At 46.1% G+C, this 17,332-nt stretch overlaps 1 protein-coding gene across 1 annotated transcript in view; it reads right to left on the reverse strand.

Annotated features, from left to right (window-relative positions):
* Positions 1 to 752: 752 nt before the first annotated feature.
* The window catches only part of fat4 (FAT atypical cadherin 4), a 124,188-nt gene continuing 107,608 nt past the window's right edge, over positions 753 to 17,332 (reverse strand). The window contains exons 15-17 of the mRNA XM_056274443.1: positions 8,785 to 9,002; positions 6,022 to 6,283; positions 753 to 4,237 (exon numbers count right to left, since the gene is read on the reverse strand). Of these exons, the coding sequence (XP_056130418.1) occupies positions 2,334 to 4,237; positions 6,022 to 6,283; positions 8,785 to 9,002 (2,384 nt within the window). The 3' untranslated portion in view covers positions 753 to 2,333. The remainder of the gene's footprint in view (positions 4,238 to 6,021; positions 6,284 to 8,784; positions 9,003 to 17,332) is intronic.

A 17,332-nucleotide genomic window follows, 5' to 3' on the forward strand; every position in this document is an offset into this window, starting at 1 on the left:
AAGCCAAGTCATTCCACTTTAGCGCCAGGACCCGATGAGATGCTGCGAGGATTATTTGAATTCATCTCTCTTCTCAAATTTACTAAATACACACGCTCATCGTCATTGCAGATGCTCTTATTATCTCAGTGTCGGCATACAGCCTTCCCAAGGAGGCTTCGGTCAACACAGATCTCCGCAGGACTGAGCGCCTGTGAGAAGCCATAGTCCAGTGCCCAGATTCAGGCTGTCACTCCTCGCTCGGTTCATGGCTCCCTGCATTCTCTCTCGTGGCCTCTCTCTCCATGATGATGGAGAAGATAAGCACATTGCATAGCAGATCACTGAGCTATGACCAAAAAAAAAGAAAAAAGTTCTGCTCAATAAGCCAGATGTAAATAATTGTTGAAAGCAATAAAGGGCCCTGCGTCGCGGAGCCCGTTGAATGTTGTGCTTGGCCGGGAACACAGTGGCTCGGTTTCATTCAGGTCCTCAATTGCCTTTTGAAATGCTTTGTTCAATTGAGATCCAGTGTTATTTAAAGTCTGCCCAGAGTGAGCCTGGGATCTTTTAGCCGACAGAATACCCTTACCACCCACACTATCGCCAACGAGCCCTTATCAGAGCTGGGATGTGACTATTTTAGGAAACAACACTTTAGATTATGCAAAGGCGACATGAAAGCGAGGCCGAACCAAAAACCTGAAACCAGCCTGAAACAGAAAACCCTGAAAAGGGAGTTTTTAAATAAATACTTATTTTTATTCTGTTATTGTCTTTTTACAGGTACAAAGCATACAGCATGTTATAGTTTTATCAAAAGTGGAAAATACTGATGTTACATATGTAACAAATGTAAAAAATAAGTCTTTAAACTTACTTTCCCCGAAAGTAAGAACATACATTTCAGCATATGAAAATATCCATAAAAACACAGTTTAAGTAATTTTAAGTTAATAAACAGTACAAAAAAAGTAGAAACCATACATGTCAAAATGATGAACAATGGACGTTGACAACAAATGACGTTCCACAATTTCTCATGAATTTAAAAAAATGTACACAAGTTCATCTTTATTTTTTTCTTTCTTTCTTTAATGGAGTCTCGTTTACAGGACACACAGGTTATCTTTGCCTGAAATCTCTTGGCTGACGAGAAAACTCTAGTATGGTTTTGTGACAAAGACAAACGCTATCTCCCAAACCTCCTCCCCTGAACTCAGGCCAAAGAAAAAGACTAAGAGGAAAGTCCTCCCACATTCTCAAATCCTCAAATGTCTGTAAGGCAGGGGACTGGATTAATCCTCACTTGGAGTGTTTGGCCAGTCTTCTGTGAGAAAACACACCCGGGTAGAGCGAGAGAGCAAGAGCGAGAGAGAGAGAGGTATAAAAATGGTCAGGAGAGAGAGAGAGAGAGAGAGAGAGAGAGAGAGAGAGAGAGAGAGAGAGAGAGAGAGAGAGAGAGAGGTATAAAAATGGTCAGGAGAGTGAGAGAGACAGAGAGTGAGTGAGAGAGAGAGAGAGAGAGAGAGAGAGAGAGAGAGAGGAATAAAAAGGGTCAGAAGGATAGACAGAAATAAGAGATGGAGGGATAGGTTGACTGGCAGAGGAAAGGCAGAGAAAAGAAGGCGCGGGGACAATTAAAGGAAGAGAAAAAGAGTCAAGAGATAAAGACAGAGGGCAAGGGGGAAGGTATGGCAGTGGGATAATAACAGTGGCGGGGTCTGTTTTTCCGTGCGAGCACTCATTTGTCACACTGGGTTGTGTCGCTGTGCCATACAGGTGCAGCTGGATCAAACACAATGAGACATCTACCCCATGAAAGACAGAGGCCGAGGTTTTCCATTGCTGCGTGGCCCACTGGAATTCTCCCCCTACGAACATCTCCGTTATCGCTCATCTTATCGTTTAGCCGTGAATGTGACAGAAGTTTTCATAAAGGCGAGGCAATAATGGTAATACAGAGCAGACACATTCGATTAAGATAAGGTGGATGGAACTTTGCTAACACTAAATTGAATTCAGACATGGTGGGGTTGTTTTTCTTTTCCCAAGCCATCCAGTGTAAATGGATGTGTTGTAAATGTGGCCTAAAAAGCTAAAAATGCTTGATTGTACAGCTGAGTTGAGATGTGCAAAAGACTGGTAAAATAGTCCAAGGGGAGTAACTACAAAAACAGTCATGTCACACGTGTCATTTTCTGTCTTACTGCATTCTAAGTCGTCTCATATTTTTTTGAATAAAGAAACAAAATGTAGTCAAACGTTTTCTTGAAATGTACAGTCTTCTTTTTTTTTCTTCTTTTTTTTTAAGGAGAACATCACCATATTGTACAGCATTGTAATAAATAGTCTCATACGTATTGCTCGGCTTCTCCTTCATTTAGAATGGTCACTGAGCCATCCCCACTGTTCATTTCAATGTCTTTCACTGCATTATTCTCAGGAAGCATGGCTAGGTCCTTGAACACATCTACATAATGTCCAAAACCAGGGCCCCAGTTCAACAGATTGTCCCAGTTGAAGCCCCCCGCTTGCTGACCTAGTTTGTGGGCCATGGTGTAGTGCTGGTCACTTGGGGGCATCTGGGCAGTGCCAGGCCCCCCCTCTGCCCTCCTGCTTGAGTACCGCCTCTGCTTGAGTCTCCCGCCATAGTCCTCATCGTCGGCGTCTGACTCATTGACCTGCGACAGTTTGGGAACCCGGGAGCTGTAGGCCACGGGCTTCTCCCGGTCGTACTCCATCTCTGAGCAGGTGAAAGAGTCATGGGAGTCGCTCTCTGACGAGGACTCTGGTGCCGGGATGCCATCAGCTGGATTGCGGACCCTCGACAGCGGCCTACGGCAGTCCTCTTCTGAGCTTGAGCGCCCATGGTCGGCGCTGCAGATGCTGGGATTGCGCGGGCGTGGCGTATTGAGCCGCTCAACCTCCTCAATCGAGAGCCCCACAGGAGGTCCAGTTTCCAGGGGGATCTGCTCAATCGGCTGCTTGAGCCGACTACCAGGCCTGGAGGTGTGGCCATGTCCTGCCATCGTCTGAGGGCTCTTGCTCCGCCTCCCCAGCCGGGTGGCATAGTTAAACATGGGAGGAGGCTGGCACACCTCATTGTGCAGGTCAAGTGGGCTGCCATCGCGGCGAGCTAAGTTAAGCTCCCGGGTTGGGGTGTTGCGGTAAAAGGAGGAGGGTTTGGTGAATGGGGCTGGGCTGTGTCTAGACAGTGGGTTAGGGGTGGGACAAGCTGAGTGTGAGTGGCTAAGAGGGGTTGATCTCAGCGCTTGGCTGTACTGAGGTTGGTATGTGTAGCTTGTTGCCCCCAGAGGTAAGGGGGACTGTCGAGCAAACCCTAGGGGGCTGTGTCTCTGGATGGAGAATTTAGGCGTGTGACTGCGGAACTGCTTGTAGTGCTGGATGATGTCAGCATCTGAAGGGGCAATACTGCTGGCATTGTCGATGTCATAATGTTCAATATCTGCCTCCGGGCCGCTACAGGGGGCACAGGGTGCGCTCGGGACAGTTTCATTGCTGTGAGGGATGTCCGTTTCATCATAGATCAGGTATGGGTTTTCCCTCTCAATAATGTCCGGTTTCGGGTTCCCCTCTGGCTGTTTCCGTACCGTCATGTCGTCTCCATAGGGCGGGATGTTATCGGGGTCGTCAAAGGCCACGTTTTCACTGCCCTTCTTTTTCTTCTTCTTCTCCTTGGGCTTCTTCTCCTTGGGCTCCTTTGGCACTTTGGTCTTGTTGCGGTCCTTACAGTGGTTACACAGGATCAGGCCTAGAACCACTAGGGCGAGGACAGTGGCACAGCTGCCAACAATGGCGGGCACTGCCCAGATGGGGAGGACCATCTCCTCTGCAGTGGGACTGGGGCTGCAGACGAATCCACCGTTGTTGGCCGTTTTGCAGACAGTGCCCTGTGGGCACTGCGCGCCCAGGCATGCCACCAGGGTCTCGCACGTCTTCCCTGTGTAGTACTCGGAGCAGACACAGGTGAAACCTGTGTGTGGGTCGGGCACGCAGCTTCCGCGGTTCTGACAGGGGTTGGAAGCACAGGCGCCAGGCGGGACACACTGGTAGGTGTACCACTGATTGACGCACATCAGTCCATCCCAGCAAGGGCTGCTCTCACACAGGTTAGGGCCCCGGCAGCCGATCTTGACAGTGGAGCTGGTCTTGGTGGACGTGACGAGGCTGTGTTCGCCGGTAAATGGAAGGCTCGCCCCATTGTACTTGACATAGGCCAAGCAGCCGTCAAAACCTGTGGATGAATAGGAGGAAGAGCAGTTCAGATAACAGGAAACAGACCTGCGTAGTTGTTTAACAGTGCAGTGGCCTGGATGTGAATCTCTTTCAGCTCACACCAGACTGATCGTTTTCCAAAATGTCTGTTGATGCTGGATTATGTCCTGGTAAACAACGGGAACCGAGTAGTCAGAACTGAAGGAATTTTGTGAAGTAGGGTAATTGGTTCAAGCTTGGGATAAATACCAAGTGAAACTTCCTGATGGGAAAACAATGCTTCAACAAATCATATTCTAAAATGAGCTGAATCAATCACTGGCAAATTTGAGAAAAGAAATATGAATCATTTGCTCTTTGCTGCCAGGGAAATCCACTGTCAGCGCCGTGATGACTTCAAGACATACCGTGTACATCTGGGTTGGATGAGCGTCTCTGTGTCTAATTCAGTCTCTTACTTTGTGTATTGCCTAACTATGCTGCCTCACCGATGTAAATAGGTTTTATTGAATTTATCCCTGAACAGATTAAATCCGTTTGTTTCTTTTCATTAGCGAACGTGCAACAGAACATAACTGTTTGGGAGCACATATTGAGCGGGGAGGGGGATTAATGGGCAACCCGCCACAGCGCCGCATGCTCAGAAAATGTTTATTTTGAAATATACCCTGGTCTTTGTGTAAAAGAGGTCAACAAATCACTCAAATTGCTCATTTTTACCATATTAGTCCAGGGTATTAGGTTAGCTTTTCCCCTCCCCAGAAATTCTGAAATTTACTATGTTGCGTTCCCTCCCTCTGGATGCCCTCTCCTTCACCCTATCTAAACTATTTTCATGTCGGTCTTCAGGACATTTGATATGTGATTTAGGTTTGAATCGAAATGAGCGGTTGTGGAAATGGGGATGAAAACAGTGAAAATCATCAGAGGAAGGCGCTCCAAGACAAAGTCAGGTCAAATTAATATTAGTTATTAGTCCATAAATGATACTTAGATAAAGAAACATTTACACAACTACTGCAAATTTGTGACAGGTAAATCTCACCAAAGTCAAATAGAACCAGATTTTAGGGTCGGTTCCACTGAGCCTCGTTGGCCCACTACCAAATATGGTCAGCACTTTAAGCAGCAGATAACTCATTCAGTAAAACAAAAGAAAAGGTTGTGCTTTACTTTCAAGGTCATTCATTTGGCTGCTTGCTTTGTCCACCACATGTGTGTGCACCCCCCACATACTCATAAAAACACACATGTAGAGGAAGTCCCAAAACATGCTAAACCACCATGACCGTTACAACAAATCCATCCATCCATTAGCCAAACCGCTTATCCTGCTCTCAGGGTCGCGGGGATGCTGGAGCCTATCCCAGCAGTCATTGGGCAGCAGGCGGGGAGACACCCTGGACAGTCTGCCAGACCATCACAGTGCCAACACACACATTCACACCTAGGGACAATTTAGTATTGCCAATTCACTTGACCTGCATGTCTTTGAGCTTTGGGAGGAAACCGGAGCGCCCGAAGGAAACCAACGCAGGCACGGGAGAACATGCAAAGTCCACACAGAGGACGACCTGGGATGACCCCCAAGCTTGGACTACCCCGGGGCTCGAACCCAGGACCTTCTTGCTGTGAGGTGACTGTGTGCTAACCACTGCGCCACCGTGTCGCCCAGTTAGAACAAATAAAAACTAATTTCTACGACAAGAATCTTTTTTATACTTTTGAGAGCTTGAGAATGTGCATTTCTCTGTGTTGACAGCAAAAACACCACTCACATCCCCACACATCACCCAGCCTTACCTGCTGCAGTTTTCTGCTGGGCAGATCCAGGGGGTATCCCTCCCAGGGACAAGGTAAGGACGCCGAGACCCCCAAAGTCCTGAGTGGTATGCTGGATGACCTTGGGGTGGGCACCGTCTAGTTGCAGGGCAGTGGCTGAAGCATTCTTGACCAGATGGAGCGTGTGCCACAGACCGTCCGACAGCACGGAGTCCCCCAGGGTCCGCTCCACCTTGCCCCCCACGCCTGCATCTGAGATGTAGTGGATGTTCCCGTTCTTTAGCTGGGCAAGACAACCGAGACAAAGCATGAGGCAGGTGGCCATGGGTGTTCTTAGAAAACAGTAGACACTGATTTAACACAAACCAAGTTTGGATGGATGGATGGATGGATGGATGGATAGCTCTGTGATAGCATGATTCATAGATACAGCAGTTGAATATAACCTATAAACTTCAGTAAAAATTAAAGACAGAGCCAGACACAGAGACAGAGGATGAGTACAACAGACAAAGGCGTACATGTAACCACTGACTCCGAGTTAGATCAGTTAAGAGAAGAGGATTGATGGGGTTTGTTTCCTTTTGGGGCTCCCCATACAAAAAACACATCTATTTTTCTGTTCGGCTAAGATCAATTTGATAGATGTAAAGGCCAGTGGATGGTGTGATGGGTAGACTGATGATGGATGGATAAAGGTATAAATGAAAGACAGATATAAATGACGTTTGGATGATTGAATAATTGAACGCAGTTGAAAAAAATCAATAGCAGACCACAGTTTTGGGTATTGTGAAGGTGAAATTATAGCAGAAGAAAGACAGTGAGACAGATGATCAGAGGGACATAAAATGTTAGATACTAGTTAGACCGAATTTATTTATTTATTTTTGCCCCCCCCCCTTTTCTCCCCGATTGCATCCGGCCAATTACCCCACTCTTCTGAGCCATCCCAGTCACTGCTCCAGCCCCTCTGCCAATCCGGGGAGGGCTGTAGACTACCACTTGCCTCCTCCAATACATGTGGAGTCGCCAGCCGCTTCTTTTCACCTGACAGTGAGGGGTTTCGCCAGGGAGATATAACACATGGGAGGATGACACTATTCCCCCCAGTCCCCCCCCCTCCCGAACATGCGCCCCAACCGACCAGAGGAGGCGCTAGTGCAGCGACCAGGACACATACCCACATCCGGCTTCCCACCCGCGGACACGGCCAATTGTGTTTGTACGGATGCCCGACCAAGCCGGAGGTAACACAGGGATTCGTACCGGCGATCCCTGTCTTGGTAGGCAACGTAATAGACCACTACAACGCCTGATAGGCCAAAGAAATCAAAAACCAATGTGGAAATGTTACTCCAGCACGTACAAAATCTGTTAAGGTTGAAGAAATGGCTTCTTTTTTTTAAAATTCAAGTTCACACTCATAAATCAATTTCCCAGTGGTACACCATTATTCATGTTCTCACAACTTGTGTGTAGCTGACGTTCAGCCAACAGATGACCGGCAGGTAGTTAACAGCAAAGTCGGAGGTAAATGTCCACTAACACCCACTGGAAATGTCACTTCCTTGAAAAAAAAAGGGAGAAAAGCACACACTGCCTTCTTTAAAAGAAATTAATCAAGTTCACTTTTTCTTGGAGAGGGAATGAGAGGCCTGCGCTGCGTATGGTAATCTCATATGTGCGGTTCCAACTTCGATGGGAAAGTAATCCCATTCTCCTCCCTTTTCAAAGACCCCAGAAATCAGCAATGATAAGTGGCTTCCGGAAGAATTGATTTAAAATGGGGAAAACGGAAAAAAGTACCCCAGGCCAAAGAATACTCAGTGCTCCAAACCTGCAGAACCACTTTGTGGGTATATCTATTCTGCATCTTGTTATTTTTATTCCTCAACATATGTAGCTCTCAGACTTTACACATATATCTATATCAGTAGATCACCAGATTGACAGACAGTCAAAAACAGACAAGACATGAAGGCAAGACAAGAAAGACTAGATAGATAGACGGATAGATCGATAGATAGACAGACAGACAGACAGACAGATAGACAGATAGACAGATAGACAGATAGATAGATAGATAGATAGATAGATAGATAGATAGATAGATAGATAGAAAGAAAGAAAGCAAAATTAGTTATAGTGGTGATGTGAGACATCCTAGACTCCTAGACTGTTCAACACCGGGAACCAAAACTATGAGAGAGCGAGAGAGAGAGAACAGGAAGGAGGTCCAGTATTTCTGGAGTGAGACAGGAGGGTGAAGTGTGTCTGGGGGTTTGGGGTTATGCGGTTGGGGGTTTTCGGGATGGGGGTAAAGGAGTGAATATTGAAGAGGATGAATGAGAATTCTGGCCTGTTTGGGTAATTGCCCAGGATCAGATGGAGGGAGGCTGTGACGAAGAGGAGAGGAGGAGATGTGAGGAAGAGGGGCTAAAGGGAGGAGGGAGTTGAGGGTTTGACCCCAGATTCACAGCTTTACCTACTCGTTGTGTGTGTGTGTGTGTGTGTGTGTGTGTGTGTGTGTGTGTGTGTGTGCATGCATGCATGTGTGTGTTTGCATACCATCACATTCACGTGGCCCTTGACACACAAAGCTACACTCAGAAACACACTTAGTCATAACAATATGAATGATTGTGGTCACATGTGCAGTTTATGCTTACATGCCTCAGCTCATGCAGCCACACTTATGCACAGCACACTCAAAATGTACTTGACTCCAGTTTCTCTCTTTTTTTCTCTCTCTCTCTCTCACTCTTTCTATCTCACCCTCACCTTAACAGTAGTGTAGTTGGTGCTCTCCTGCACATGCAACAGGGTGCCGGTTTTGCTGCGGGTCCTGAACTTCACCTCCAGGCTGCTGGGACCCCTAGGGTCAGGATTTGTTCCCTGCAGTGACTGCCGCAGTAGGACATCCCGTTTGGGACCCTGCCTCAGGGAGTAGTCCAGACGACCAGTACCGTCTAGGGATAGGGCCGTGTCTGCTGTGATGTCTGTGAAAAGAAGATGGTCAATTTATTCCCGGCAGCCAATCAGGAGTAGAGGTTGGGCAGGCGGGGGCTAAAGATTTACACTTCGACTTAGTAGCTTAGTAGGGGCGACATGACTCAGGAGGTAGAGTGGGCCGTTTAGTAATCAGAAGGTTGCTTGTGCCATCCCTGTCTCCTGCGGAGAGCGTGTCAAAGTGTCCTTGAGCAAGACACTGAACCCCTAACTGCTCCTGATGAGCAGGTTGGTGCCTTGCATGGCAGCCTCCTCCATCAAAAGAAAAGTGCTATAGTCAATTTACAAGTCAATTTACTATTTTGTTTACATTGTTTTTTTTGCTTTTTGGACTGTTCAGGTCTGCAACGGGGGGGACTATATGTGAATCTGCTTGCTGCTGCACAATTTCATTTGCTTACTTGGATTTACAAAGTTTATCTTATTTATTTGTTTTTACTTTCTTCCCAATCAACTACAGCTCTGAATTCTACATGGTTCCAAAGCCTATTAGTCCATGGGCCAGACGATATTTCGGTACACTCAAGGTGGCAAAACTTACTTGAAATTTTTGAAAGGATCCATGTCTGTAGATGATATTTTGGTATGATAACCATTCCTGAGTGGCAGCTGTATCACAGTTATCAGCTCATGAAGTTAACCACCCGCTAAACTAAATTGCATTTTAGACGCAGGTGCATATCCTGGTTTAGCCTCATGGTCAGGACATTTTTCAATGTTCGATAATATTGTCTTTGGTATCATTTTAAAGGGGACCTTCTTAGCTTTCATTCAAGCCCTGTTGTGGATATTTCTCACAAATATAGAGGTCACTTGAGCTCTTCAACCCGTCAATAACACACATCTTTCTGCAATGTTCGCCTAAACTATATACTTTCTTTTAGCCCTGTGGCATCTAGGAATATCAGGGACACAAAACACAAAAACTGGAATACTCACAGGACTGTAAAGATTCAGAAAATGTATAATATACCCATACTATTTCATTGTGTGAGGTGATTGTGAGCCTTAAATTAGAACTAGACCAAAGCCAGTTAGGTCACAAACTGGTCTCTATACATTTGTTTAAATACACAATCAAAATACATGATAAAAAGGAATACCATAGTGAGGTAATGAACTATTTTAATATTTTAAACAACATTGACATTTACATATACTTAGTCAATGATACATGTAATCCCATATCATTAGTGGGTATATGTAATGGTAATGGGTAGGGTAATGGGTATATGTGAATATGGTTACATTATTGTTATCAAGCTCTGGGTAACCAAGTCCAGAATCAACATCCTGTGCATCAATAGACTACTACCACAGTAATACCATCAGAATCATCACACTGTCATTCATCAAACTGCTCGTTTCTCTCATCATCTGACTCCCCAAGTTCAAAGTCCAGTTCTGGACCATCCTGCTGTTTTTGGTTACTGCAGGTCTGTAACCTGCACATGTCTGTGCATGGAAGTCCATTTGACAGGCACATGCAGCTTGGCATTTTGCATGAATGCACACACTTGCATGTTAGCATTTCCAAGACCACATCTGGTGCAGGTGGGGAGCGCATCTAGTAAATGGCCAGCTTGCCTTCATCGTCTGTCCATCCATACTCAGTAGGGCTTGGCACCACAGGGTTAGCCTGCAGACAGCACTTCCATATTGCTGCCTGATAGTTGGCTCGTTGAACATGCATAAAGAGACAGTCTCTACATGGTGGCAGCTGGCTGGACTCAACCTCTCCCCTTTTGGTGCAGAAGAGCTGGTAATGCAGTTTGTTCACCTCAGCAGTGCTGCTATTAGCAACATACATCCGACAGGTGAACTGCTCAATTTTCTGGAACAGCTCATCACTCACATTCCATGTCTGTCCCAGTTGACTAAAAGTCTCTTGGCAGGAAGTGTGCTTTCTCACTATCTTCAGGGCATTCAGCTTCCCTCGACCAGCGAATGCACTGACAGTGTCGCAGCCTGTGAAGGCATGTAAGCCAATTAGGCTGTCACAGATGCTGTCTCCAAGTGAACTTGCCAGTTTGGTGATGTCGACAAACCGTGTGCGGTTCTGAGTCCCACACTTCTGGTAGATGGGACAGGTGATGTCCTTCTGGAAGCCAAGACAAAGCACCATGACATCAGTGTCCTCAGCTGTGATGATAACTGACTTTGAGCCCGCATTTGCTGCATGCAATGCATGCAGGAGCAGACAGGTGTCAGCTTCTTCATGTGTGGAGTGCAGTTCTGCTGCTTCCTCACACCCATCTTCTGTCAACTTGTAGCAGGTTTCCTCACAGGTCATGTACAACACCTTGCCATGCAGCATAGCTCTGTATCGTGGGAGTTTCCACTCTTCCACCAAAAACTTGATGAGACTGGTCTTGTTGGAGGAACTGCACAGAAATTTTCTCCACTGCTGGACGTGGTGTCCCCCTGCAAGATTCTTGTACTGGAGAGTGATGTCTCCACCCCGGTTCAGTCGTTCAGCATCTTTGATCGAAGTCTGGTGATAGACATCAAAAACAACATCAATCCTCCAACTCTGTGCTCCCTCATGGAGGACCTTGGTCAAGGCTGACTCTGCCACCTGTGCAAAGGTTTTGTTGTTGCCATTCATTTTTTGGACCAGGCTCATCCCATCAGTGATGGAAGTAGATGGGATTGGGATGTCTTCTGCAGGAGATACATTCTTTTCAAGCTCTCTGGCAAGTGCAGCCTTGTTTGTTTTTCGTAAGGACCCATCAGCATTTGCCAGTGCCCATGGTAGTGGGCCCAATGGGTAGGCAAGGACATCCTTCAGATTCACCTTCCTGCTTTCAGCCACCAGGATCATGTGACTGAAAAGGTTTCTATCTGCCTTCAGAACCACATCCTGTGCTTTCTTTCCATGAGCTTGTTTTGTGCTGACATTGGAGAATGTTTTCAGACTTCGCTTGGTCATCTTGTCGTGGAATTTCACAGGTGGTGGGTCTGCATCTAACCTTGTTTGCTGGAATGCTTGGTAGGCCTCTTCTCCTTTCTCAAGAGCTCTCAAGAGATCTATGGTCACATCAGGTGGAGCCATGTTGCCAGTGGAGAGGCTAACCAAATCAATCTCATCAGGGGACATAGGATTGAGCCAGTTATTCTCCATAAGGTCCATGAGAGACTGGACATCTGCTTCATATCTCTTGATCCATGGACTCTGTAGATCTGGATGAGACCATTTGCACCTGCCTTGACCTGTCAGGTCTCTCAGCTGTCTGAGGTACATGCTTCTATACTCAGCTGTGAGATAATATTTGGTCACAGCTCCTGGCTTCAAGCTGAATCCCTTTGTCCCTCCAGCTGTTTGGGTGTCTTTGTTCACCGTTTCTTCTATAGCTTGGTCAACAGGGATTCGGCCAAAGGGATTGGTGGAGCCCAGTTGGACTGAGAAGCCTCCTTCCATGAATTCTGTGTACACATCTGGGTGTGTGATGGGCAGCTCAGACATCTGGGCGTAGTAGTAGGGGAGGTAGCGTGCATAATTCATCCTGTCATAAGCAAAGCACCATGGGATCATTGCTCGAATGCTAGCCAAGTGTAGCATCCAGTCTCCCTCTCTGGATGCTCGGATGAGCCCCAACAAGATTTCAACCATGTCCAAATAGGACATCCAGAAGTTCGAGAGGCTGCCGTTTCCACCTCTAAGGAACTCACGGTAGACTTCAAATAGATCCATGATGCGTGTACAAGAGCGGTTCTCGAGGACCTCCTTCAAAGCATGTTGTGAGACTTCTTTCCCAAGGCTGTCAATGGTCTTCAGTGTCTCATTCAGGTGAACCATGACATTCCTGTGAGTTTCTTCCAACCAGGACAGGAAACCATTCAAGGTCAGTCGCATGAGAGCCTCATACAGGAGCTTGTGTAGTCGCACTGCCCTGTTGTACTTGCGGCCATCCATAACACCAGCAATTGAGCCTTCTGCAATCATGCCAGACTCAATGCAGAGGTCTTTGAGTCCAGCATCTTGGAAACGCTTTCCTATTATTGCCAGCAGTGTGCAGATGGTGTGGAATACCCCAAGCCTAACGATGATATCATGGAACTTGTCATGGTGTTTCCATGTGATCTTGACAGCCTTCGCATACAGGGCTTGGTCAAAGACACAGACAATCTTCCTCAGGCCTAAGCACTGCATGATGCTCAGTGACTGGTTAAGCACCTCGTTGACAGTAGACATTTGTGTCGCTGGAGCATTGATGGTAGGCAGATAGCCTATATTGTCGGGGATGACCGTCATCTCTCCTCGAGTCAGGATGTTGAAGCCTGTCCAGCTGCTGACTGACTGTTCTTCTTGTTGGGACATGCGTGCTAGGACCCAAAGAAGGTTTTTCTCTCTGGCAAGCTTAGTATTGGCTGCAGTATCGGCATCTGACTTTTTGCTTTGTGGTGGCCCTACCCGTTGTCCAGCATTGTAAGTTGGTAACATTGGTGGGGGTCCATCAATGCTTCTCTTCTTTGTTTTGGGAACAGTGGGCATGGGTTGGACAGGAAGTGGGTTGACTGGCTTTGCTTGCACAGCAATCCCATTGACTCTGTGAGATGTTCCCTCACCACTGACAGTTTCTTCAAGACGGTCGATATTGTCCCAGGCTAAAGTTGTGAATATGCCAGGATGGATGTTAGCTGGAAGGGCAATGCCACTCCCTGATTATGACAGTTTCTGGAGACACAGGGCAGTGTTGATCTCTTCCATCTGTGAATAGGACACACTGTGACCAAGTCGGTTGAGGATGTTTATCAACTCTGCATTTCCTGTCAACGATTTGACACTGAACGGCAGAACAATGTGCTTGGAAGGCTTGGTATTTCCACATGTCACTGCATATACTATGTCATGGCCAAATGACTGCAGAAGGCACTGCACTCTCTGGGATGCATGATCAGGATCATTTGAGCCTGTGAGTAGAGAGTACAGGAAGATAATGAGCGACTCTGGAATGGTAGGACATTCTGCTTCTGGTTTGACTTCAGGCGGCCAGGTTTGAGGAACATCTTGACTTTTAATGTCTGCTCTCAATTTGATGGCTGCTTCGGCTATAACATCTTGTGCACTGACACTTTTCAGGGTCTGCAGCTCCCTTTTGAGAGACTGATTTTCTTTGGCAAGTTCCCTCATGGACAAGTTATCGGGATAGAGGAGGAATTTTCCTTTCTCATCAGGGAATATCTGCAAGGCTCCAGCAAACTCACTCTCCAGGTTTCGCCTTATGTGCTTCTTGGTTGATTCCTTGACTTGGGCAATGCCTTGGGAGTTCATTGAAGCTACCAGTCTAGAAGAGAGATCAGTCATTGTCATCACTTGAGGATTGCCAAAAAGCTCCATCCTGATGAAGAGGAACAGCTCATTGTATGCCTTATTCACAGCAGCTTCATACTGGGCTGCAGCATCATCATCTTCATTGCTGGCAACCTCTCCTTTGGAAACCTCTTCTTTGGTGTAAAGTCTATAGCATGACCTGTGGTAGTGCCCTTCAGCTGCTACAAGGTCTCTACTCACAATGGCAAGGATTCTGCTGTCCCTTTTCTTTGTGGCTGCACTCCTGATCTTTGCATCAGCTCGCAGTTCTCGACACTGCACCAGTACTTCTCTCGTATTCTGTCTCTTGGAATATTTGCTGTTTTTCTGACAAAATATGCACTCTGCATCATAAGTCCTAGATGTACTTGGAGCATGTCGAGCTACTCTCTTAGATTGTTTCTCTTCAGCAGAGACACAACTTTTCTTTTCTTTTGCAAGGAGGCCATCAAGAATTTGCTTCATAGTGAAGATACTGCGACACTTTCTGTGGTAGTAGATTGCTGGAATCTGTCCCTCAGGAATGTCTTTTGCCAGTTTCAAAACTGGTGCATGATTTCGTATCTGAGCTGCCCTGAGCAGAGTTCTCCATGAGTCGACACTTTGTAGTGAAACCAGCTTATCTGTATCATCAGAACAGTGGATAATGCACTCCACCCGTGGGCGCTTTGGTATTGGGTAAAAACGTGCTTGTTCACCAGTGGCCATATTCAGTCAGTTTTCACCTGCCACATACAAACAAATACATGTAACTTAGGTGTATGAACACTACTAAAACAAAGTTTACTTTGCTTCACCAGCGTCATATTACCATTATTTATCTTACATAGCCACAAATAGATACATTAACTAGTTGCTATGCAACAGCTGTATTTTGTCCACATGAGGCCGCTAAAATCAACACAAGATGAAAGTTCCTCGTAGCCACTTTAACTAATCATATTAACATATACATTAAAAGAACATGCTAACATTATGGGAAATTAGCTTACAATCTTCTCCAGAGTGAGACAAGAAGATAGATACCAGTTTCCTCTATATGTGTTTAGTAGAAAGCTATCTGGCTGCACGTTAGCCTAGCTTAGCACAATGAATGGAAGTACACAGTACTGGTTATCCTTGGTTGTTGGCCAACTAAGAACTGTCCCAGAGTTTAAGCTAGGCTAATCAGTACCAGGGGTGTTGAAATGCTATATTTGTAAAAATCTGGGCAAATACACAATCGTGAGAGGCACAGAAACAGGTTTCCTGAAAGAAAAATGAAATAGCTGCTCATTTGGAAAGGTTATCATGTATTATTTTACTTCTGTTAGTGTACCAAATAAAATGGCACCAGTGAAGTTGTGTCACCTTGGGTGATATCGATATCTGGTCTGACCCATGGACTAACTGGCTTTGGTCTAGTTAGTTTGTTAGTAATAATGCCCTTCTAATTTAAGGTTCACAATCACCTCACACAATGAAATAGTATGGGTATATTATACATTTCCTGAATCTTTACAGTCCTGTGAGTATTCCAGTTTTTGTGTTTTGTGTCCCTGATATTCCTAGATGCCACAGGGCTAAAAGAAAGTATATAGTTTAGGCGAACATTGCAGAAAGATGTGTGTTATTGACGGGTTGAAGAGCTCAAGTGACCTCTATATTTGTGAGAAATATCCACAACAGGGCTTGAATGAAAGCTAAGAAGGTCCCCTTTAAAATGATACCAAAGACAATATTATAGAACATTGAAAAATGTCCTGACCATGAGGCTAAACCAGGATATGCACCAGCGTCTAAAATGCAATTTACTTTAGGGGGTGGTTAACTTCATGAGCTGATAACTGTGATACAGCTGCCACTCAGGAATGGTTATCATACCAAAATATCATCTACAGACATGGATCCTTTCAAAAATTATAAGTAAGTTTTGCCACCTTGAGTGTACCGAAATAGGAAATTTTGGGCTCTGGCCCATGGACTATATTGAAAGCTTGTCCATGTAGGCACAGCTGCAAAGAGTCACTGCAGTAAGAGCAACTGACATCTCATCTCAGCTCATCTCATCTCATCTCATCTCATCTCCAGCCGCTTCTCCGGGGCTGGGTCGCGGTGGCAGCAAGCTAAGTAGGGCCCTCCAGGCGTCCCTCTCCCCAGCAGCACTCTCCAGCTCCTCCTGGAGGATCCCAAGGTGTTCCCAGGCCAGATTGGACATGTAGTCCCCCCAGTGAGTTCTGGGTCTACCCCAGGGTCTCCGCCCAGTTGGACAGTTCAAGGTTGTCCCTTGTCTCCGATTCTGTTTGTGATATTCACGGACAGGATCTCAAGGCGCAGCCAAGGTCAGGAGTGCGTCCATTTTGGGGTTCAACCGAATTGCATCTCTGCTCATCACAGATGATGTAGTTTTGTTGGCTTCATCAGAACGCAACCCCCAGCACGTACTGGGGCGGTTTGCAGCCGAGTGTGAAAGAGTCGGGATGGGAGTGAGCACCTTCAAGTCTGAGACAACTGACATGTGACTGAAACTTTGCAGGTCTGATTCTTGCAGCAAGGCTGTTTATGCTTAAGAAAAACTGAGGCTATACCTTCACTCACATGGGAAGTTGCACTGGTTAAGAGGGTCGGCTAAATGCAAAATGGTCTAGATTTCCCCCTGCTTTTAATAGCCATCTCTGATTGGGTTTGGTTGATAAGTTGCATTAGTCCCTCTCTATACCGGTCTTAGCCAGACTTTTGACCCCGCCGTGTCTTTACAGCAGTAACATGAGTTGAAACGAGGAGAAAAATCTGAATGCATGAAACTTTCAGATGTGTGGTGCCATCCACATACACAGTTAATGATTCATCCCAATCTATCTCTATCCGGGGGGTTGTGAAGTTTTGTTTAAAGATGACTTTGTTTCCCCCTAGCATCGTGGGACGTTTTCCACCTTACTCAGTTATTTATTTCAATGGCGGTCTCATAAGGTGTTTAGCAGCATGATTTAGTTATAAGACAGTGACTCCAAAGTGTTATATAACTAG

Source organism: Lampris incognitus, chromosome 1, assembly GCF_029633865.1.
Source record: "Lampris incognitus isolate fLamInc1 chromosome 1, fLamInc1.hap2, whole genome shotgun sequence".
Classification (NCBI taxonomy): domain Eukaryota; kingdom Metazoa; phylum Chordata; class Actinopteri; order Lampriformes; family Lampridae; genus Lampris; species Lampris incognitus.